This window comes from Leuciscus leuciscus, assembly GCF_965113295.1.
Source record: "Leuciscus leuciscus genome assembly, chromosome: 4".
Classification (NCBI taxonomy): domain Eukaryota; kingdom Metazoa; phylum Chordata; class Actinopteri; order Cypriniformes; family Leuciscidae; genus Leuciscus; species Leuciscus leuciscus.
Window position 1 is genome coordinate 37,907,304 of NC_138728.1, and position 16,643 is coordinate 37,923,946.

General features: G+C 36.2%; 1 protein-coding gene and 1 long non-coding RNA gene across 2 annotated transcripts; one reads left to right on the top strand and one right to left on the bottom strand.

Annotated features, from left to right (window-relative positions):
- Window positions 1-1,752: 1,752 nt before the first annotated feature.
- On the bottom strand, window positions 1,753-9,908 carry LOC309497362 (tripartite motif-containing protein 16-like). Its single transcript, XM_082167597.1, has 6 exons — window positions 9,248-9,908; window positions 5,080-5,169; window positions 4,760-4,993; window positions 4,180-4,339; window positions 3,979-4,026; window positions 1,753-3,089 (listed from the first exon to the last, which is right to left on the bottom strand). Exons 1-6 carry the CDS (start codon window positions 9,824-9,826, stop codon window positions 2,578-2,580), a joined length of 1,623 nt encoding a protein of 540 aa, XP_082023723.1. The 5' UTR covers window positions 9,827-9,908; the 3' UTR covers window positions 1,753-2,577.
- A 4,833-nt stretch (window positions 9,909-14,741) lies between these two features.
- LOC309497498 lies at window positions 14,742-16,639 on the top strand. The gene is made up of 3 exons (XR_014205574.1): window positions 14,742-15,152; window positions 15,657-15,731; window positions 16,015-16,639. It is a non-coding gene; the product is annotated as an uncharacterized lncRNA (long non-coding RNA).
- The last annotated feature ends 4 nt before the right edge of the window (window positions 16,640-16,643 follow it).

Consider the following 16,643-nt stretch of genomic DNA (forward strand, 5'->3'; position numbering starts at 1 on the left):
ACAAATTTACAATCCGCTTTTAACATCTTGCAACATAATTTGGCTACTTTAAAGTTGGTTCTAAACTCTAAAAAAACTAAAGTCATGACTTTCACTCGGGGAAAATCAATTAAAAACAATGTCCCAATCATTTGTACACTTTCTGGTATAGAAATCAAAGTAGTGTCACATTACAAATACTTGGGCATTACCATTGATAAATCACTGTCTTTTACATTGCATGTCCAAGATTTGGTTAAAAAACTGAAATTGAAGTTAGGTTTTTTCTTTAGAATCAAGTCTTGTTTATCTTTTGAAGCAAAAAAACAACTTGTAAATGCAATATTCTTGTCTGTCTTGGACTATGGTGATATTTTATATATGCATTCAACCTCCCAGTGTCTTCATGCTTTGGACACGGTGTTTCATGGAGCCTTAACTCAACAAGTAGTATAAAATAAAAAATAATAAATAATAAACTATTAAATTAAATTGTTTTCTTCCAAAAACGAGTTCCTTGTTTTATGTTTATCTTAATAATTACATAATTTAAGATTTTGATGATACTCTAATGTTTAAAATTTGACAATTTGCGTGTTATAGTGTTTGAGAGAAATTTATATTTGCTACTAACCTTTGGCTAACCTTGTAGATTTTGTAACTATGATCGTTGCAGATTGGACCAACACATTTTACACAATAGGTTTGCACCTTTTTGTCCATGTGGCTTTCTGGGCAGGTTTTATGAGTATTAATATTATTTGTATTTGGTTACTTGCTTTACACTTTACTTTACACTAACAAATATTTATTACAGATAATGCTGAATAATCCCTAATCTGTTTTGTCTCCTTCACAGGAATCCTTTCATCTCTTATACACACAAACTCTGTTTCTCATACACAAGCTCTTTCAAATGTACACACACACACAAGCTATCTCCTCCTCATCCTCATAAAGCTCTGCTGACCTGCTCCCAGAAGATGACATGAAGCCTGTGGACAGGCTTTAATGTCACATGATAGCCTAATAGTTTGCCATGAGGATTCGTGTCAATGCAAAATAGTTTCCATCTTGATTCAGGAGTTGTGCAGCTGAGTGGTGCAGCCTACTCTGCTGAGTAGTGTATCTTACACTGCACCAAGATGACACCCCTGACTAGCTGATTTGCTGTCTTTATAGTTTTATATTGATAATGTTGTATGTCTTAATGTTTTTCTGTTTGTTTCCCTTTGTTTTACAAATATGATCTAATATATGTTTTGTTACTTAAAATAAATATTTAAATAGCATTTATTTTTGTATTGTGTTAAATGTTTATGCCATGAAGTGGTGTTAAATATTATTCTGCACATTAATGAGCCAGTGTGTTATAATGTGGGATGTGGTGGGCTGCTGTGGGCCAGAAAGTCCAGGGCCACTTTTTGGTCCCTGTCCGCCCCTGGATCTACAAATACATATCTATGAGTGCAGCCTTATGATGATACACCACCAGACCGTTCACATGCTGCTGAATTTTGTAAAAAAAAAATAAAATAAAAAATATACAAGCATTTAAGGGCAAAACTGTAATTTTTGTGTGCAGAAATCATTTATACCAGATATTACAGTATTAATATTCAAAAAGATACATGTTAAAAACAGTGTATGACTTAATAAAGCAGAGTTCATATTATGTATCATTTTGGGGAGGGCGATATGACAAATCTTATTTCAAGATAAAAGACATTTGAATTGCAAATAACGATAACAATAACAATATATCACAATAAAGATATTTTGGTTGTTTTATTTTTTGTTTCTAAAAATAAGAACAAAGAAGCAAATTACAAACAATAGGACAAATACAACAGATCAAAAAACAGATTTTTTTTTTTTTTTTACAGTAGGTTTCTTTAACATGTAGAAATATTGGCTCATCTTTCAGGAAGGTCAAAGGTCATCGTATAGATCATGTGTCGCTCGTCGATGAATGGTAGATGCAGAAGAACCCTTCTTTCATACCTCATATATTTCTGAGTTATCTGGGTTTAACTGTTGATGATGCTTTGACTCAGTCCTTGTTTTGATCTTATATCAGATTTGGCAAAGTATCAGATCTGTAAATTCAGTTCTGTTCAGGAGGAGGTTTATTTAAAGTAAACTGGATTAGATTAGAATAATTGTGCTCATACTTTCACTGATCAAGGGTTTACAGTATGATCAGATAATCTGGGTTTATATATTTTACATTTATTAATACATTGACATTTATCAATTTCTTACTTTTTTTATTGAATGATAAATTTAAAGAAAGGTCATTTTTAATAGTAATAATGATTAATGAATAGAACTGAATGACTGAAATAGATCTTGAGAAAAGCACAGACACACACCGTCACTCATCATGACTCACACACACACACACACTGATCTGACTGTCTATATGAGGATTCATTACACACATTTATTCTGACATGTTATTTCACTGACAGAAGTTCAGCTGTAGTATTAATGTAATGAAGAGAAAATAAGAGGCTGTAACATCTCACTGTTACTGATCTATCATGCAGCTCAAAGCATTATGGGAAGAATCTCTCTACAGTCTGTTCTCATTCATCAACACAGTTTCACTGATGATTTATAAGCAACATAAAACCCAGGATAGAGCGGTTGAGTGAATGTGGTCTGGACTGTGTGGATGAGGCTCATTGTGTCAGAGACGCTGTAGAAGGACAGAGTTCCTGCACTGTAATCCACATACACTCCTATTCTCCTGCTGATGGGCTTTACAGGGAGTTTAGTCTTATTGTGTCTGAATGAGTAACTGGAGGAAGAGCAGATCAAACTCCAGGACTGATCATTATATCCAAACAAACACTCATTACCCCGTCCCTTCCTGCTGATGCTCTTATATGACACTGATATATCCACATCACCACTCCACTCAATCTCCCAGTAACAGCGTCCACACACACTCTCTCTACACAACACCTGAAACACATCATCAAATCTGTCTGGATGATCAGGATACGGCTGATCTGTGCCAGTGTTAGTAATCACTCTGTTCCTCTCAGACAGACGGAGGCGTTCATTCACTGTGTTCAGATCCAGAGTGAGCTGATGGGAATCTGATGGAGAGAAAACACATCAGAATCAGGAATTATGAATCTGTCTGATCTTTTATTATAGCTGAACTCTTCATGTTCAATATATCAGCAGTGTCTCAGTAGTCAAGTCACCTTTATTTATTTAGCGCTTTGATCAATACAGATTGTTTCAAAGCAGTTTTACAGTGATAACAGGACAATAATGCAACAAAGTTTGTTTCGTCTGTACAGCAGATCTAGAAGAAAATAGTGTCATTGTCCAGCTTAAGTAAGTTCAGTGTTGATTCATTTCTGATGTAATAAAGTTATTAATTTAGTTCATTTATCTATACAGCCGCTCTGGAGAAAGCAGTGATGTCATCGTCCAGCTCAGTTCAGTTCTCATATAATGGTGTCAATGCAGGAAGAGCAATAATATGGTTTACTAGTTTACCAGATAGCCTGTGCAAATCATCATTTACATCAGTGTATCATTTACTGTATATTAATGGTTATTATTCTGTGTTTATTATAATTATGCCTAATATATACACCACTCAAATATTTGGGGTCAGTATGATTTTTTTGTAATAATTTGATCTATAAGGTTTAGGTATTCTAGGCCTATTGTTGGTGATTTTCAGTGCTGTAGCCTTTGGCAGTCTTGAGCTTTCTTTAAATTTCTATTCAGTGAAAAATAATTATAGTTTGTTATGTTTTTTATATGTTTTTGAAGAATATGTTGAATCCCCTGATTTACATCTTTGTTAAAGTCACGAGTCAATTGATTTTGCACGATGTTCTCTCCGTTGAGAAACACTAATTTACATGATCAACTATAAAATTCTTCTGTCATGTTTTCTTTCACCTCCTACAGGAAGAACATGAAGACACTCAGTGAGTTTTTCTGCTGGTTTTCTTAGTGACTTACATTGTAGGAAGTCGTTCCTGGTTCTGGGAACAATGTTGGGGAAAGTGACTGTGGAAATCAACAGACATGAAGAGTGTGATTATCATGTCGAGAGAAAATGATCCCTGCATCCGTTCCTAAGACATTTCTAATATGATCTTCTACATGATATGAGATGATGGAGGATCATTTCTGAGAGCTGATGAATCTCCAGGACTTTACCTCTGTCAGAGATCTTCTTCAGCTCCACTTGGCAGAAATCCTCCAGTTTGTCTCTCAGCTGACGGACAGATTCTCTCACGCCATCAAAAGAGGAGAGAGAACTGAAGGGATTGTCATTTACGTCTGTAGATTCAGGAGGAGCTGAGAGAGACTGGAAACTCTACAGAAAACAGAAATCAAAGCTCATCACCTCCACACTTCATCAATAACCTGCACTACTGTCAGATTTGTGTGGTTCGTGTTGATCTTTAGTAGTGAAACTGGTGCCATCAAGTTCATGGATTCACACTGTTATAAAAAAAGAGTTTAAATATTAGTGAAGTTTTGAGTTGTTGCGGTCTGGAAGCTCAATATATCTTTCGGAAAAAGTTTCCTAAGAGATTTCCAGAGCTGAACTGCATTTGTAAGTGCATCTCTTTCAATAGAAGAAGATCAGATGAGAGTCTGACTGATGATGATATAATAACCGAACACACAGATCAACACTTCAGTCAACGGCTCATTCTGCTTTCATGAAATGTTTCTCTGTGAGTCTCTTGCTCAAGTCCACTATGACCCTGTTCTTCTAGATCTCTGTTACCTTCAGGAAATGGATGTGATCCTGTGTGTGTGAAAGCTGCTCCAGCTCAGCGTCTCTCCTCCTCAGATCATTGATCTCCTGCTCCAGTCGCTCCAGTCGTCCTTCAGCTCGACTCACTGCAGTCTTTTCCTGATCTCTGATCCGCTGTGTCGCCTCAGAGCGGCTTCTCTCAATGGAGCGGATGAGCTCAGTGAAGATCCTCTCACTGTCCTCCACTGCTGTCTGTGCAGAGCGCTGTTAGGACACACATCACAATCACACAGTGGCTTCAGTGAGTCCTGACTGAGACGTCTCAAACTTCTCTTCTTCTCCAGACTCACCTTATGAGACGCCACAGCCTCTCTCAGCTGCTGAAGATCTTTCTCTCTCTGCTGGATCCTCTGCTGGAACAACCTCTGCGTCTCCTTCAGCTGATGTTAAAGGACAAACCAATGACAGGAGAAACATTACATTAATCATCAACTAAACAGATATGAATCCAGTATCATTGAAGTGGTGAGATTGAGGGGTTAAAGATCTTGCATGATAAAATTATAGGTTCATTCAGAAGGTGAACTTATGTAAATAACGGGGTGAGGCCTGGTTGAAATTACGGTTTGTCCAAGAAACACAGTTTTTACACCCCGAATCTAAACCCTGTTTACTAATGCAGACTAACTTGATAGTTAAAATGTATTTTTAACACCATCCTCGAGTATACAACCTCAATCTTTTGTTGTGTTCTCACCACTTTTATAACGACTGCTTTCTGAACCATGCAGTTTGATGCTAGTCAGATGTTATAAATGAACTTACAAACGTAGGTTCAGGAGGAGCCAAATCATTCAGTCCTGTCAATCATCATTATGAGCGAATATAAGCAGCAGTCATTGCGCCGTCCCCGTACCAATTCTTCCAACATTCCTCACCTCTCCATCGCCAGTTATGGAAAGGGCCGCTATATTTATGACATTCGCGCTAATCACAACAGACTTGGACCGGCTGACCAATCAGAGCAGATTTTCAGAAGGCTGATTTTAAATAAACGAAACTGAGGGGCTGTTTACATGAAACTGTTTTCAACTAAAAAAAACGTTCATTTACACATGTATCTCAGTGTAAACAACAAAAACGCAAATCTCTGAAAATGATGATGTCATGCATGTGTGTTTTATTGCAATCTAATGGCCTGGCAGCAGAAATACAGCATTTTTAATTGTTTTCGCAGATCCGTGTTAATTGGGATTGTTTTGACAAAGGTGTCGTCTGTACGCGGAAAACTCAGAGGAAAAACTTCTCCATTTTAAAGTCCCCCTGTGTTGAAAATCTAGTTTTTAATGTTGATTATATGTCTTTGTTGTGTTTTTAATATACTTTAAGACAAACCATGTGCAAATTCATAAGTCAACACCATTGCTTAGCATTTTCTTCTCGAAACTGCAGTGAACCAAAGACAGTCTCAAAAACATGGTTTGAAATCGTTGGTGTTTCTGACGTCACAAACTAACCAATCAGATCAACGTGTGATCATCAACGAGTGGATCGCTGAGCTGCTGTGAGTGAGTGGAGGCGGGGCCTTTAAAAAAAAAAAATGTTGTGGTGATCAAAGATGAGTTTTAAGAATGATTGACTACAGGGGGACTTTAAGCATTGGTGGTGGTTGAGGAGATACCCCTTACCCCTTCTATGTAAAGCACTTTGAGTGCTGAGAAAAAAGCACTATATAAGGGTCAATGACATGACATGTATTTTTTGTGTCCAAATTCATTATTTTCCTAAAAACAATTTGAATAAATACATGTCATATATCAAATGGATCTACAATATGTCCTTTATAAGAAACCCTTTTCATTTTATTGAAATTCAATAGATTTTTTGAGCTTTGGTGTTTGAAAGACCAAAAATGTCAGGTGGTGCGACCGTCCGAACATACAAGCAGAGAACAAAACTGAGATATAAATGTTAATTTTCTCAATAAAATTCTTAATCAAATATTTTGGCATGATTTTATGTTAAATTCCTTATAAATGAGGGGAAATAGTTTATCTGTCCTATTTCAAAACTATTCTATTACTTAAAAAACTTTTGTCCGAAAAATTTACTTCTACTAATGTCAGGGAGGGCGACCGACATAAAAATGCAATTTTATGCAATGTTCCTTTAAGAAAACCATGTGACAGCATATGACATCACACAGAAGACTCCAGAGGACCCCTTTGATGCAGTAACAAGGTTAGTCACCCTCCCATAAATATTAGATAATTTGACATTTTTGAGTAATGATGAGGTTGATTCAACTTATCATGTCAGGTGGTATGACCCCTGGAAAACTTTGAAAATGTGTTGTTATTATAAAAATGTGTATTTGATTTAAAAAATGTATGTATAACCTTGAGCACATGGTCAAACATTTGTATAGGCGTCCAAGTTAATGCCTGTTAGATTTGAATTGAGTTTGAAATGTCAGGTGGTGCGACCAATATGTCAGGTGTCGCGACCAGAGTTACAGTTAAACCAACTAAAAAAAGTCATGTTAATTCATGTTTTTCAAAATATTAAATACATTTTAATAAATATATAAAGCTTTTAAGTTGTTTAAAGGTGCAATCTACATATGCATATATATTTTTATTTTATTTTATTATGGTATGAGTGACAATTTAAAGAGCACATTGTCCATCTTAAAGTCCTATTCTTCAAGAATATAGGACTGTATAATCAACATTGATACTAAAACAATTGCATCTTTAAATTAATCTATTTTAGATTTAGATAAATTTTTTAATTAATCTATCTTGTTTTTTTTTGTAGATGCCATTATCAAGCAAGGAGAAAACAGCACGACATAGAGCTCGTTTAAAAATTGTATTTTATTACATCTCAGATGTGCTGGAAGTGATTTCTAAGCCAGAGCGCCTCAATACACGCCATTCAAAGCTGAAAAGTACAGATTGGGACAGTTTGTGCTTTCTGAAAGCATGATTTTGAATTATATTTGAAAAGAGTTGTTTTTTTATCTTGACTTACTGTTACTACTGAATCTATTGAACAGTAGATTGAATTCTGCCCTTAATGTTTGTGGGCCCAATATTTGCACTAATTCACTGTTTCATGATTTGATATTTTATAAAAGATGTTCTCGGTTTTGAAATGTGTTCCCAGAGATGTTTTAAATTTCTAGATTTATAGAAGCGATGATCAAATGTTTTTATTTTTATTTTATTTTTTATGACTTACTGTTACTACTGAATCTATTGAACAGTAGATTGAATTCTGCCCTTTATGTTTGTGGGCCCAATATTTGCACTAATTTACTGATTCATGATATGACATTTTATAAAAGATGTTCTCGGTTTTTAAATGTGTTCCTGGAGATGTTTTAAATTTCTAGATTTATAGAAGCGATGATCAAATGTTTTTTTTATTTTTTTTTATCTTGACTTACTGTTACTACTGAATCTAATTGCATGAGCAGTAGATTGAATTCTGCCCTTAATGTTTTTGGGCCCAAAATTTGCACTAATTCACTGTTCCATATAAAAGATGTTCTCATTTATTAAATGTGTTCCTTGAGGTTTCAAAGTTATATTTTTAAAGAAGCGATGATCAAATGTTATCTTAACATGCAGTATTCTTTTGCACTTTCTTGTTAATGAAACTTAATTATATGATTGAGATAAATAAATTGGTCAGAAGATTAAAATAAAAAAGCCAATTGAAACCTGAATAAAATTCATTGACATATCTTTCTTTTTATTTTGTGAATATCAATCATTATTGATCACAACGTCAGGTGGTGCGACCAGTCATGGTCAGGTGGTGCAACCAGCAAATTTATATTTAAATGTATCAATTCCCACTGCAATTGCAAAATGAAGTAAGAAATATAACTGTAAGCCTTTATATAACGTATATAAATTGTTTTTACAGTTAAAAACAAAACATAAAAAGTCCTTATGGAAAAATGGGTGTTTGAACACACAGAAAAGCAGCCGTTTACATGATTTGGAATAAAAGGGCAATAAATAAAGAAATAGAAAGGGAATTTACCATGTGATATGCATTTTAGACACTACAATGATTCATATTTACAAGTCTCAGTAGTGCTAAGTACATTAAATGTATATTATTTTAAATTAATATATGGTCGCACCACCTGACATTTTCTGGGTGGTAAAATCAGAAATCTTGTTTAATAATGAATTAATGCTGCCTAAAATGCTGTAAAACAAATATAAATCAACACCATACATTTTTTTGGACATAAAAATGCATTTTAAAACTCTTTTGCTTAAAATATTATTTTTTTTTTCTTGAAAACCTTATTTGTCATTGACCCATAAATGTAATGAATTATTATTATTATATCGTTGTTGTTGTTGTGTAAACGTACAGAGTTCAGATAGAGGGTGAAAACAGACATTAAATGATGTAAATGTATTCTAGTAGAACCCATAAACAAAACTATGAGCCTGTAAATTATCATAATGGGACTCTTTAGGTTCATACCTGTTTCTCTGTCCTCTGTGCTGCCGCTGATACAGTGTCGTGGTTTTTATGTTCATCCATCGCACACAGCACACATATACACTTCTGATCAGTGCGGCAGAAAACCTCGAGGATCTTGTCGTGTTTCTGGCAGATCATCTCCTGCAGTCGTCCAGTGGCATCGGTCAGATTGTGTCTCTTTCCTTTAAACAAACTCTCATGTTGTTCAAGGTGATTCTGACAGTAAGAGTTCAGACACACCAGACAGGACTTGACGGCTTTGTGTTTTCTTCCAGTACATACGTCACACTGCACATCTCCAGCTCCAGCGTAACAGTCAGCAGCAAGTTTAGTCTTCTTCAGTTTCTCCACCATTTCAGCCAGAATGGTGTTTTTAGCTAAAGCAGGTCTTGGCCTGAAGGTCTGTCTGCACTGAGGACAGCTGTAGACTCTCTTCTCATCTTCCTGATCCCAGTGGCATGTAATACAGATCTTACAGTAACTGTGTCCACAGTGGATAGTCACTGGATCCTTCAGGAGATCCAGACACACTGAACACATGAAATCATTCTGATCCACTGAAATTCTGGCTTCTGCCATTTTACTGAATGAATGAATACAGAGACACAAACACACAACAGCTCAACTGCACTTCAGTTTCACTTTCCCTGAACTCCCGTGATTCCTGTTTCCTGGGTCTGTGTTTGAGTGTCGTGTGCAAAACAGGCGTGTCTGTAAAGCAGCTTCCACATTCCTGATCCTGAAGAGCCTGAAGTTTTTAGTTTCCATGTTTTCACAAACACACATTTTGTTTAATAAGTCTCAGACATGCACTCAAAAATATAAGGTAGAGAGAAGCAAGACAACAACCTTAAAAGTTATTATCTATCCTTAAAAGTAATTCTCTATCCTAAATACTACATTGTTACTGGAGGACTGAAAACGGTCCAGAAGAGTCACCATGAAGTCAAAATGGCCAAGTCTTTAATTTAATATTGCAGTATTTATTATACATTATTTACCTGTGCACATAGGACTGGGCAATACAACAATATTTATCAAAATATAATTTTCCTCAATAAAATTAGAACAAAAGTTCATAAAATGTTCCATATAAGAGGAACAAAACAGCGTTAACGGCCACACAGTCCATTTATCAGCTCGGCTTAAACGACACTGCAGCGCTCTAGATGCGTTCACTCGCTGATTGGTTTTGATCACGTGACCACTGACCCGTTTTTGGGGATTAACATTGTTCCCTTTCGAAAGGGAACTCGCACTGCTAGTAGTGACGTCATAGGCTGTCGCCGGTCAATATCGATTACCGTGTTTGGATAGCTTTTCAGACACCAGTTCGTGTGGAGTACGGTTACAGTCATAACCTGAGACATTTTTGGTTGCATATTTTTATAGTTCGCACACTCCACCAAAGACAACAGAAGTCAAAAAGCCAGATAAAAAAATTCTCCTAAGCAAAAAGATAAAAAAAAAAAAAAATTATTTCGATTTAGTGGTGCGAGTACCTAGATGTGTTTTTGTGACACATGTACTAAAAAAGTAAAAGAGTTTGTTTTTGAAGGACAAAACAGTGGCAGAAATTCTTGACTGCTCTTTTCGGCGTGAATCACGTTTTGCAGACACAGTTCTCAATTTGAGGCATTTTCGCTAGTCAGTGTTCTCCAACACACAGACGTTGATTTTTTTTTGCTTGGTTAAAGAGGTAACAAATAATTCATTAATACATTTCGAAATAAATTATTATATATTTTCACTTGATATACATGTATTTCTGAGACAGTACACAACGCTAATCTTAGGTGAGTTTCACAACATGTATACTTGCAAATTTTGTGCACACACATGCAGTACAATCTGTGCATTTGTAAGACACATGCAAATTCAAAGGCATTTTTCCAATTAAACACTTATTTAAATTTTTTTGCTCTGCCTGGTTGCTACAAACCCTTTCGAAAGTTTGAAGCATTTTAGTCTCACAGCTATAGACATGGAGAGGGCAATGACTGTGAGGAAAGTGTTGATAAGGTAAGTTTTTGAGACACCTTGCTTTATTTGATCTGAAATTACAATCTAAATCAATTGTAATTCAAACAATTGTAAGTCACTTTCAAGAAATTCATGACATGGAACACCTGCTTTAGACAAATTAGCTGCATTACAGCTTGCTGAAAGGGATATGTGCTATCATCACATCACCATATCCCTCTTGTGAACACTCTTATGACAGTAGATTGGAAGCGATGATTATAGTTAATTTAGTATGCTTAGTTTTTCTTACACAAAGAGTTAAAATAATTAAAAATATTAGAATTTTTCTCACACACCTATCGTTTTGCTTCAGAAGACATTGATTTTTCCACTGAGTTCGTAGGAATTAGCGTCACGATCGCTGTGTGCTTTTTAAGCATCAAATGAGCCGCAGCCATTCATTACCATTGCAGACTCACAGAGATGGATTCTTTTGCAAAAAAATCTGCTTTATGTTGAGTCATGCAATGGCATGAGGATGAGTAAAAAAAAAAGTGAGATGTGACCTTTGCGTTCCCTCGCAAAAAAAAACGTTTGCATTTCCCCCGAGATCCTTTCGGAAACCAGTGAAAATTGCAGGTTAGTATAAAACCGCTGGTATTCAGTTATTTTTTTTTTTTTACGATTAAACAACTTGTTGTCAAAGTTAGTATTGTAGCTTTATGTACAGTCAGACAATTGGATGTGTCATTATATTTTTTGTGTTTTACAAAAATCAAGCTCAAATGGAGTTACAAGGTTTTTCACCAGTCGGAGATATGTATTTTGTCCGTCATCAGAAATGGTTTAAACATGATGCGAGTTCTGCCGTCTCTGTCAGTGAAGTCCATTCTGAAACGTGTTCGAAATTGAACTGTAACTCAGCGAATGTCTGCCACACTTTCACGAGAGATATGTCTTTAGAAAGCTTGGAATGTGTACTTTTAAATTAAGTAATTCATGTTAAAAACAAATATTCTCAGTTTATGTAATCCGTTTGAAACCAAGAAGAGGTACAGTGTTTTCATTTTCTCTTCATTATCTATGAGCTGAGGCCGCCACACCCCCGGCGCTATTCACATGGTATATAGTTAAGGTGATCTATATGCATCGTACACCCCCGATCAATGCCACAAAAACACAAAGTTCCTTCATCATGTTCACTGATAGTTCATCGCGTTTTGAGGATGGCATGGCGGGCACGCTACTTCGGCAAAGAGGCTCTTCAGATGATTCTGGACGGCGAGGAAGAATTCCCTTTTCTTCTGAGGAAGATAGAAACTCAGACAACGAACGGTTGTATTTTGAAGAGAGAGTTGATCCTGCCAAGGATACGGAGTAAGTTGTTTACTGTTATATAATTCTTCTTTGATAATATAGTTCTCAAATAAATTTCAGACTATATTTTGCCTAGTTTTGGCTAGATTTTGACATCTTATGGGAAATATTGCCTTACAATGTCCCTTACTTTCATGTAGGCTATATATATGCTCAGGTGTAAACATTTAATGGGTATACGGCCCATCAATAGATATTTCTCCGTCTTATGGCCCATCATCAACAGATATATACTGTACATACATCGTGCGTCCATACCCATTAATCAGTTTACTTTAGATAATGTATGCTAACAGTTTTTTAGGAATGTGGCTGGATCACACTCGCCTTCACCAGCACCTCAGAGGGGCACACAGGTGTCGTTCAGTTCTCAGTGCGATCGAGAATCATCCTGAGTAAGTGCACAGACGTAATATTTTACAGATGAAATGTAATTGTGTTTACATCGTCATAATATAAAAGTACATGTTCTTGTATGATAATCTTTTTTTATCCAAGGCCATTAGTGATTGATAATGACAATAATACCTACAGTTTTATTTGATTGTGTTATCAGCATGCTTAAGGTTTTTTTTTTTTTTTTTACAGATGTGACAATGAACATTTCCAAGAACCTGTTCTGAAGAGAGCAAAGACAAACAAGCAGTCCACTCTGTCATGGAAAACAAAGACTGATGTCCACAGATTGTGCGATTCTTGCCCGCACGGGAAACTGGACCACAACTGAGCTCTGTTAAGTATCAAATCAGGATATTAGAAGGATTTCTGAAGGATCATGTGACACTGAAGACTCGAGTAATGATGCTGAAAATTCAGCTTTGATCAAAGAAATAAATTATGTTAAAAAAATATAATATAACTGAATATAAATATAACTGATTTAATTTTTTTCCCGTGTTTTTAAGCCCCAGTGGGAATGCAAAAAAAAAGTTTCTCGGGGGAGCACAAAATACTTCCGAAAGTTGACATCATTGTTGACATCATTTTTCTTCTCATTTTATGACAGGCTCAAATACAGGAGGTTTCTATATTTGCAGTCTATGGTTCAGTCATACGTTTAAACAGACCAATTAATAAACTTACTCATAATTGCTTTGACCTTCCCTGGATCCAGGCCATCTCTTGCCTCTTCACCACATGCGGTCTTGAATTTTCCACCTAAATATCAAAAAGTGATACTTGTAGGAAGAAAGATTTGAAGTATTATAGTATATTACTACTGGTACTTGCAAATGTACCTCTAAGGTTACTTCGAAGAAGAGTCTCCATGTCAAAAACACTCAGGAGGAGACACCGGACCATAAAAGTGGACGTATTAGCATATGATGCTGATCCAGGACACCCCTGATCCAGGATGGATTTCAACCTAAGGGTACAACAACAAAAAAGACAAGATAACAAAAGAAAAAGGAACGACACCTCAAAGGCCAAAGTAGGGGTGGGCAATATGGCCAAAATCTTATTATTTTTTTATCTTTGTTTTTAAAAATAAGAACAAAGATGCCAATTACAAGTAGGGATGGGCATTTTTCAAAAATATTGCATTCGAATATTCGGGCTCATAAAAAATAAAAAGGCGTTTGGTGTCATTATCTTACTTTTTATAATACAATAGAGAAGCACAATTCTGGATAAATTGAGAATCACGTTTTTTTTCTGAAAATTATTCAATCGAATCGAGAATCGAAATCTTGCGAATCGTAATCAGATTGAATCTGGACATCTGTATCGATCCCCAGCACTAGTGTGTGTCTGTATATTATTAAAAACACTCACTGGGGTTAGGCTTATTCTTAGAAAACTGGAAAAGTATTAGAACGGTTTGAATAATCAAAAACAAGTTTTTTTGGTCAAAGAAAACTACATATCAAAAGAAAGAATTTAAGTGACTTGGATTTGGTGTCTGAGAAACTTACACTAGTGTTGGCTGGATTATCTTGAGATGGTACTGGGTATTGCCCACGTGTTGTTACCAGTTTTTTAAGTTCTTCAACAGACTGTTGAATAACACAAAGTGACTTTTCCATGTTTCCCGTTCCTAAAATGCAAAAGCAACAAGATACTTTGCATTGAGGAATTTGTAAGGAATTTGCAAAAGAAATATAAAATATTCCTAAAATGTTGTTGCCTTACATCTTAAGAGACGTAACAGTAAATAAGGCACATATTGTGCAGATCTTACTGGCTGCGTTCGAAACCGCATACTTCCCTACTATTTAGTATGGGAAAAAGAGTAGGCGAGCGAAAAAGTATGTACGAATCCAAAAGAGTAGGCGAGAATTACCTGGGTGACGTATTAATTATCGCGAGATTCGGACTTCAGTGCGTTCGAATATGCCTACTTTCCTACTATATAGTAGGCGAAAACAGTACGTGAAGGAAGCAGTACGTTCGAAACATCAGTATTCATAAAAGAGTAGGCGAGAAGTTCCCGGATGGCTTACTGCTTCCACACAGATTTTTGAGTGCTGATCCGTGGATACTCTTCTATCCCAGGAGGCCACGCGAGAGGACACGTCATTATCAAACATCGCGGAGATCAGCGACGCGGGTGCTTTCAAATGTGAGTAAACACGGTTCCTTGCGTTAAAATTGCATGTGTTGAACTACTGTAGAGTAAACTGTTGAATTGTTGAAGGTGTAAAGACGTTACACAGTGTAGTATAGTTGTGATTTTGCTGTAAAAACACGTTTTATTATGTATAACGTTAGCTAACAGAGGAGCTCCAGTAAGGACACGTAAGTCACGTCTCTAACGTGGATTTACATAAACCATATATATCTTAAAGACGCTTATTTTAAATGTCTATTTACATCTGACAGGAAAATCTTCAGTAAGTATTGCAGAAGAGCACATCACAACATGAAATAGACATCTGAGTGATGAATGTGTGCTAGAACAAATCTATAAAGTAACTAAACATAAGTTATCTATTTTATTTGTCCATTACTGTTGATAAATTGAGGAACATTTATGTTGGATAAAAAGTTAAAACAACCTCAACATGTAAATGTAGTGTTGCTCATAAATCACAGAGGTAATGTGAATCTTGTCTGGATGTTACAGGGTCGGATGAACAGATGTGTGTTTATCCAGTGGAGAGTGGCTCATGAAGCTGAATGCTGCCATCAAAGGCTTTGAGTGAGTATACTACAGAAATAAATAACAACAACTATTTAAATATTAAGTTGTAGTTTATTTTAATTATTGTAATTTCAAACAGAGCTATTACAGCACTTTCCTGATTCTTGATTTCTGTGCATTTGCTGCACAGCTTTTGTGGTGGAGCAGGACCTGCCAGGGAAGATGATGGCGGCATTTGTGAAAAAAACACACGTTTTTGTCTTCTAAATAATACTGAAATCAAATGACATTGTGCGGTTAAAATGACTGTTTTTTGTGTTATGTTTGTGCATTTTTGTAGGATCTGAAATGTCAGCAGGCTGGTGTGAGCACTGAGGATGAGGAGCCCAGAGCTGAATCCTGGAGATGGTGCCATGGATGAGACCCACCATCACTCCACCTGCCCTTATGAGACCCTCCATCACTCCACCGGCCCTTATGAGACCCTCCATCACTCCACCTGCCCTTACGAGACCCTCCATCACTCCACCTGTCCTTACGAGACCCTCCATCACTCCACCTGCCCTTACGAGACCCTCCATCACTCCACCTGTCCTTACGAGACCCTCCATCACTCCACCTGCCCTTACGAGACCCTCCATCACTCCACCTGCCCTTATGAGATTTCGCCTTCTGTAGTGAAAATCCCCCAGATTGTACCTTTAAAACTCTTAAATGCAAACATATTTAGTTAAAAAGTATTAAATGCACAGTCTACTCCGTACATCTGGATGAAATTAAATTAGTAAAAGTAAACTTTTAAAATAAGTTTTTGTTTTCAAGTGTTACATTAATGTTGGATAACATGAACAAGCACAAAGGCTCACTGTAGGGATGGGCGTTACCAATTATTTTCTTTTCGATCCGATACCAATTATTTTCAAGATCAGTATCACCGATTTCAATACTGATACATCTGTGCAATATTTA

Coding starts and splice junctions, on each gene's coding strand:
- LOC309497362 (XM_082167597.1), bottom strand. CDS start 9,826: ATGGCAGAAGCCAGAATTTCAGTGGATCAGAATGATTTCATGTGTTCA. Junction 4,994..5,079: donor AGGCTGTGGCGTCTCATAAG/GTGAGTCTGGAG, acceptor GTGTCCTAACAG/CGCTCTGCACAGACAGCAGT. Junction 3,090..3,978: donor CAGGAACGACTTCCTACAAT/GTAAGTCACTAA, acceptor TCTCTCCATCAG/ATTCCCATCAGCTCACTCTG.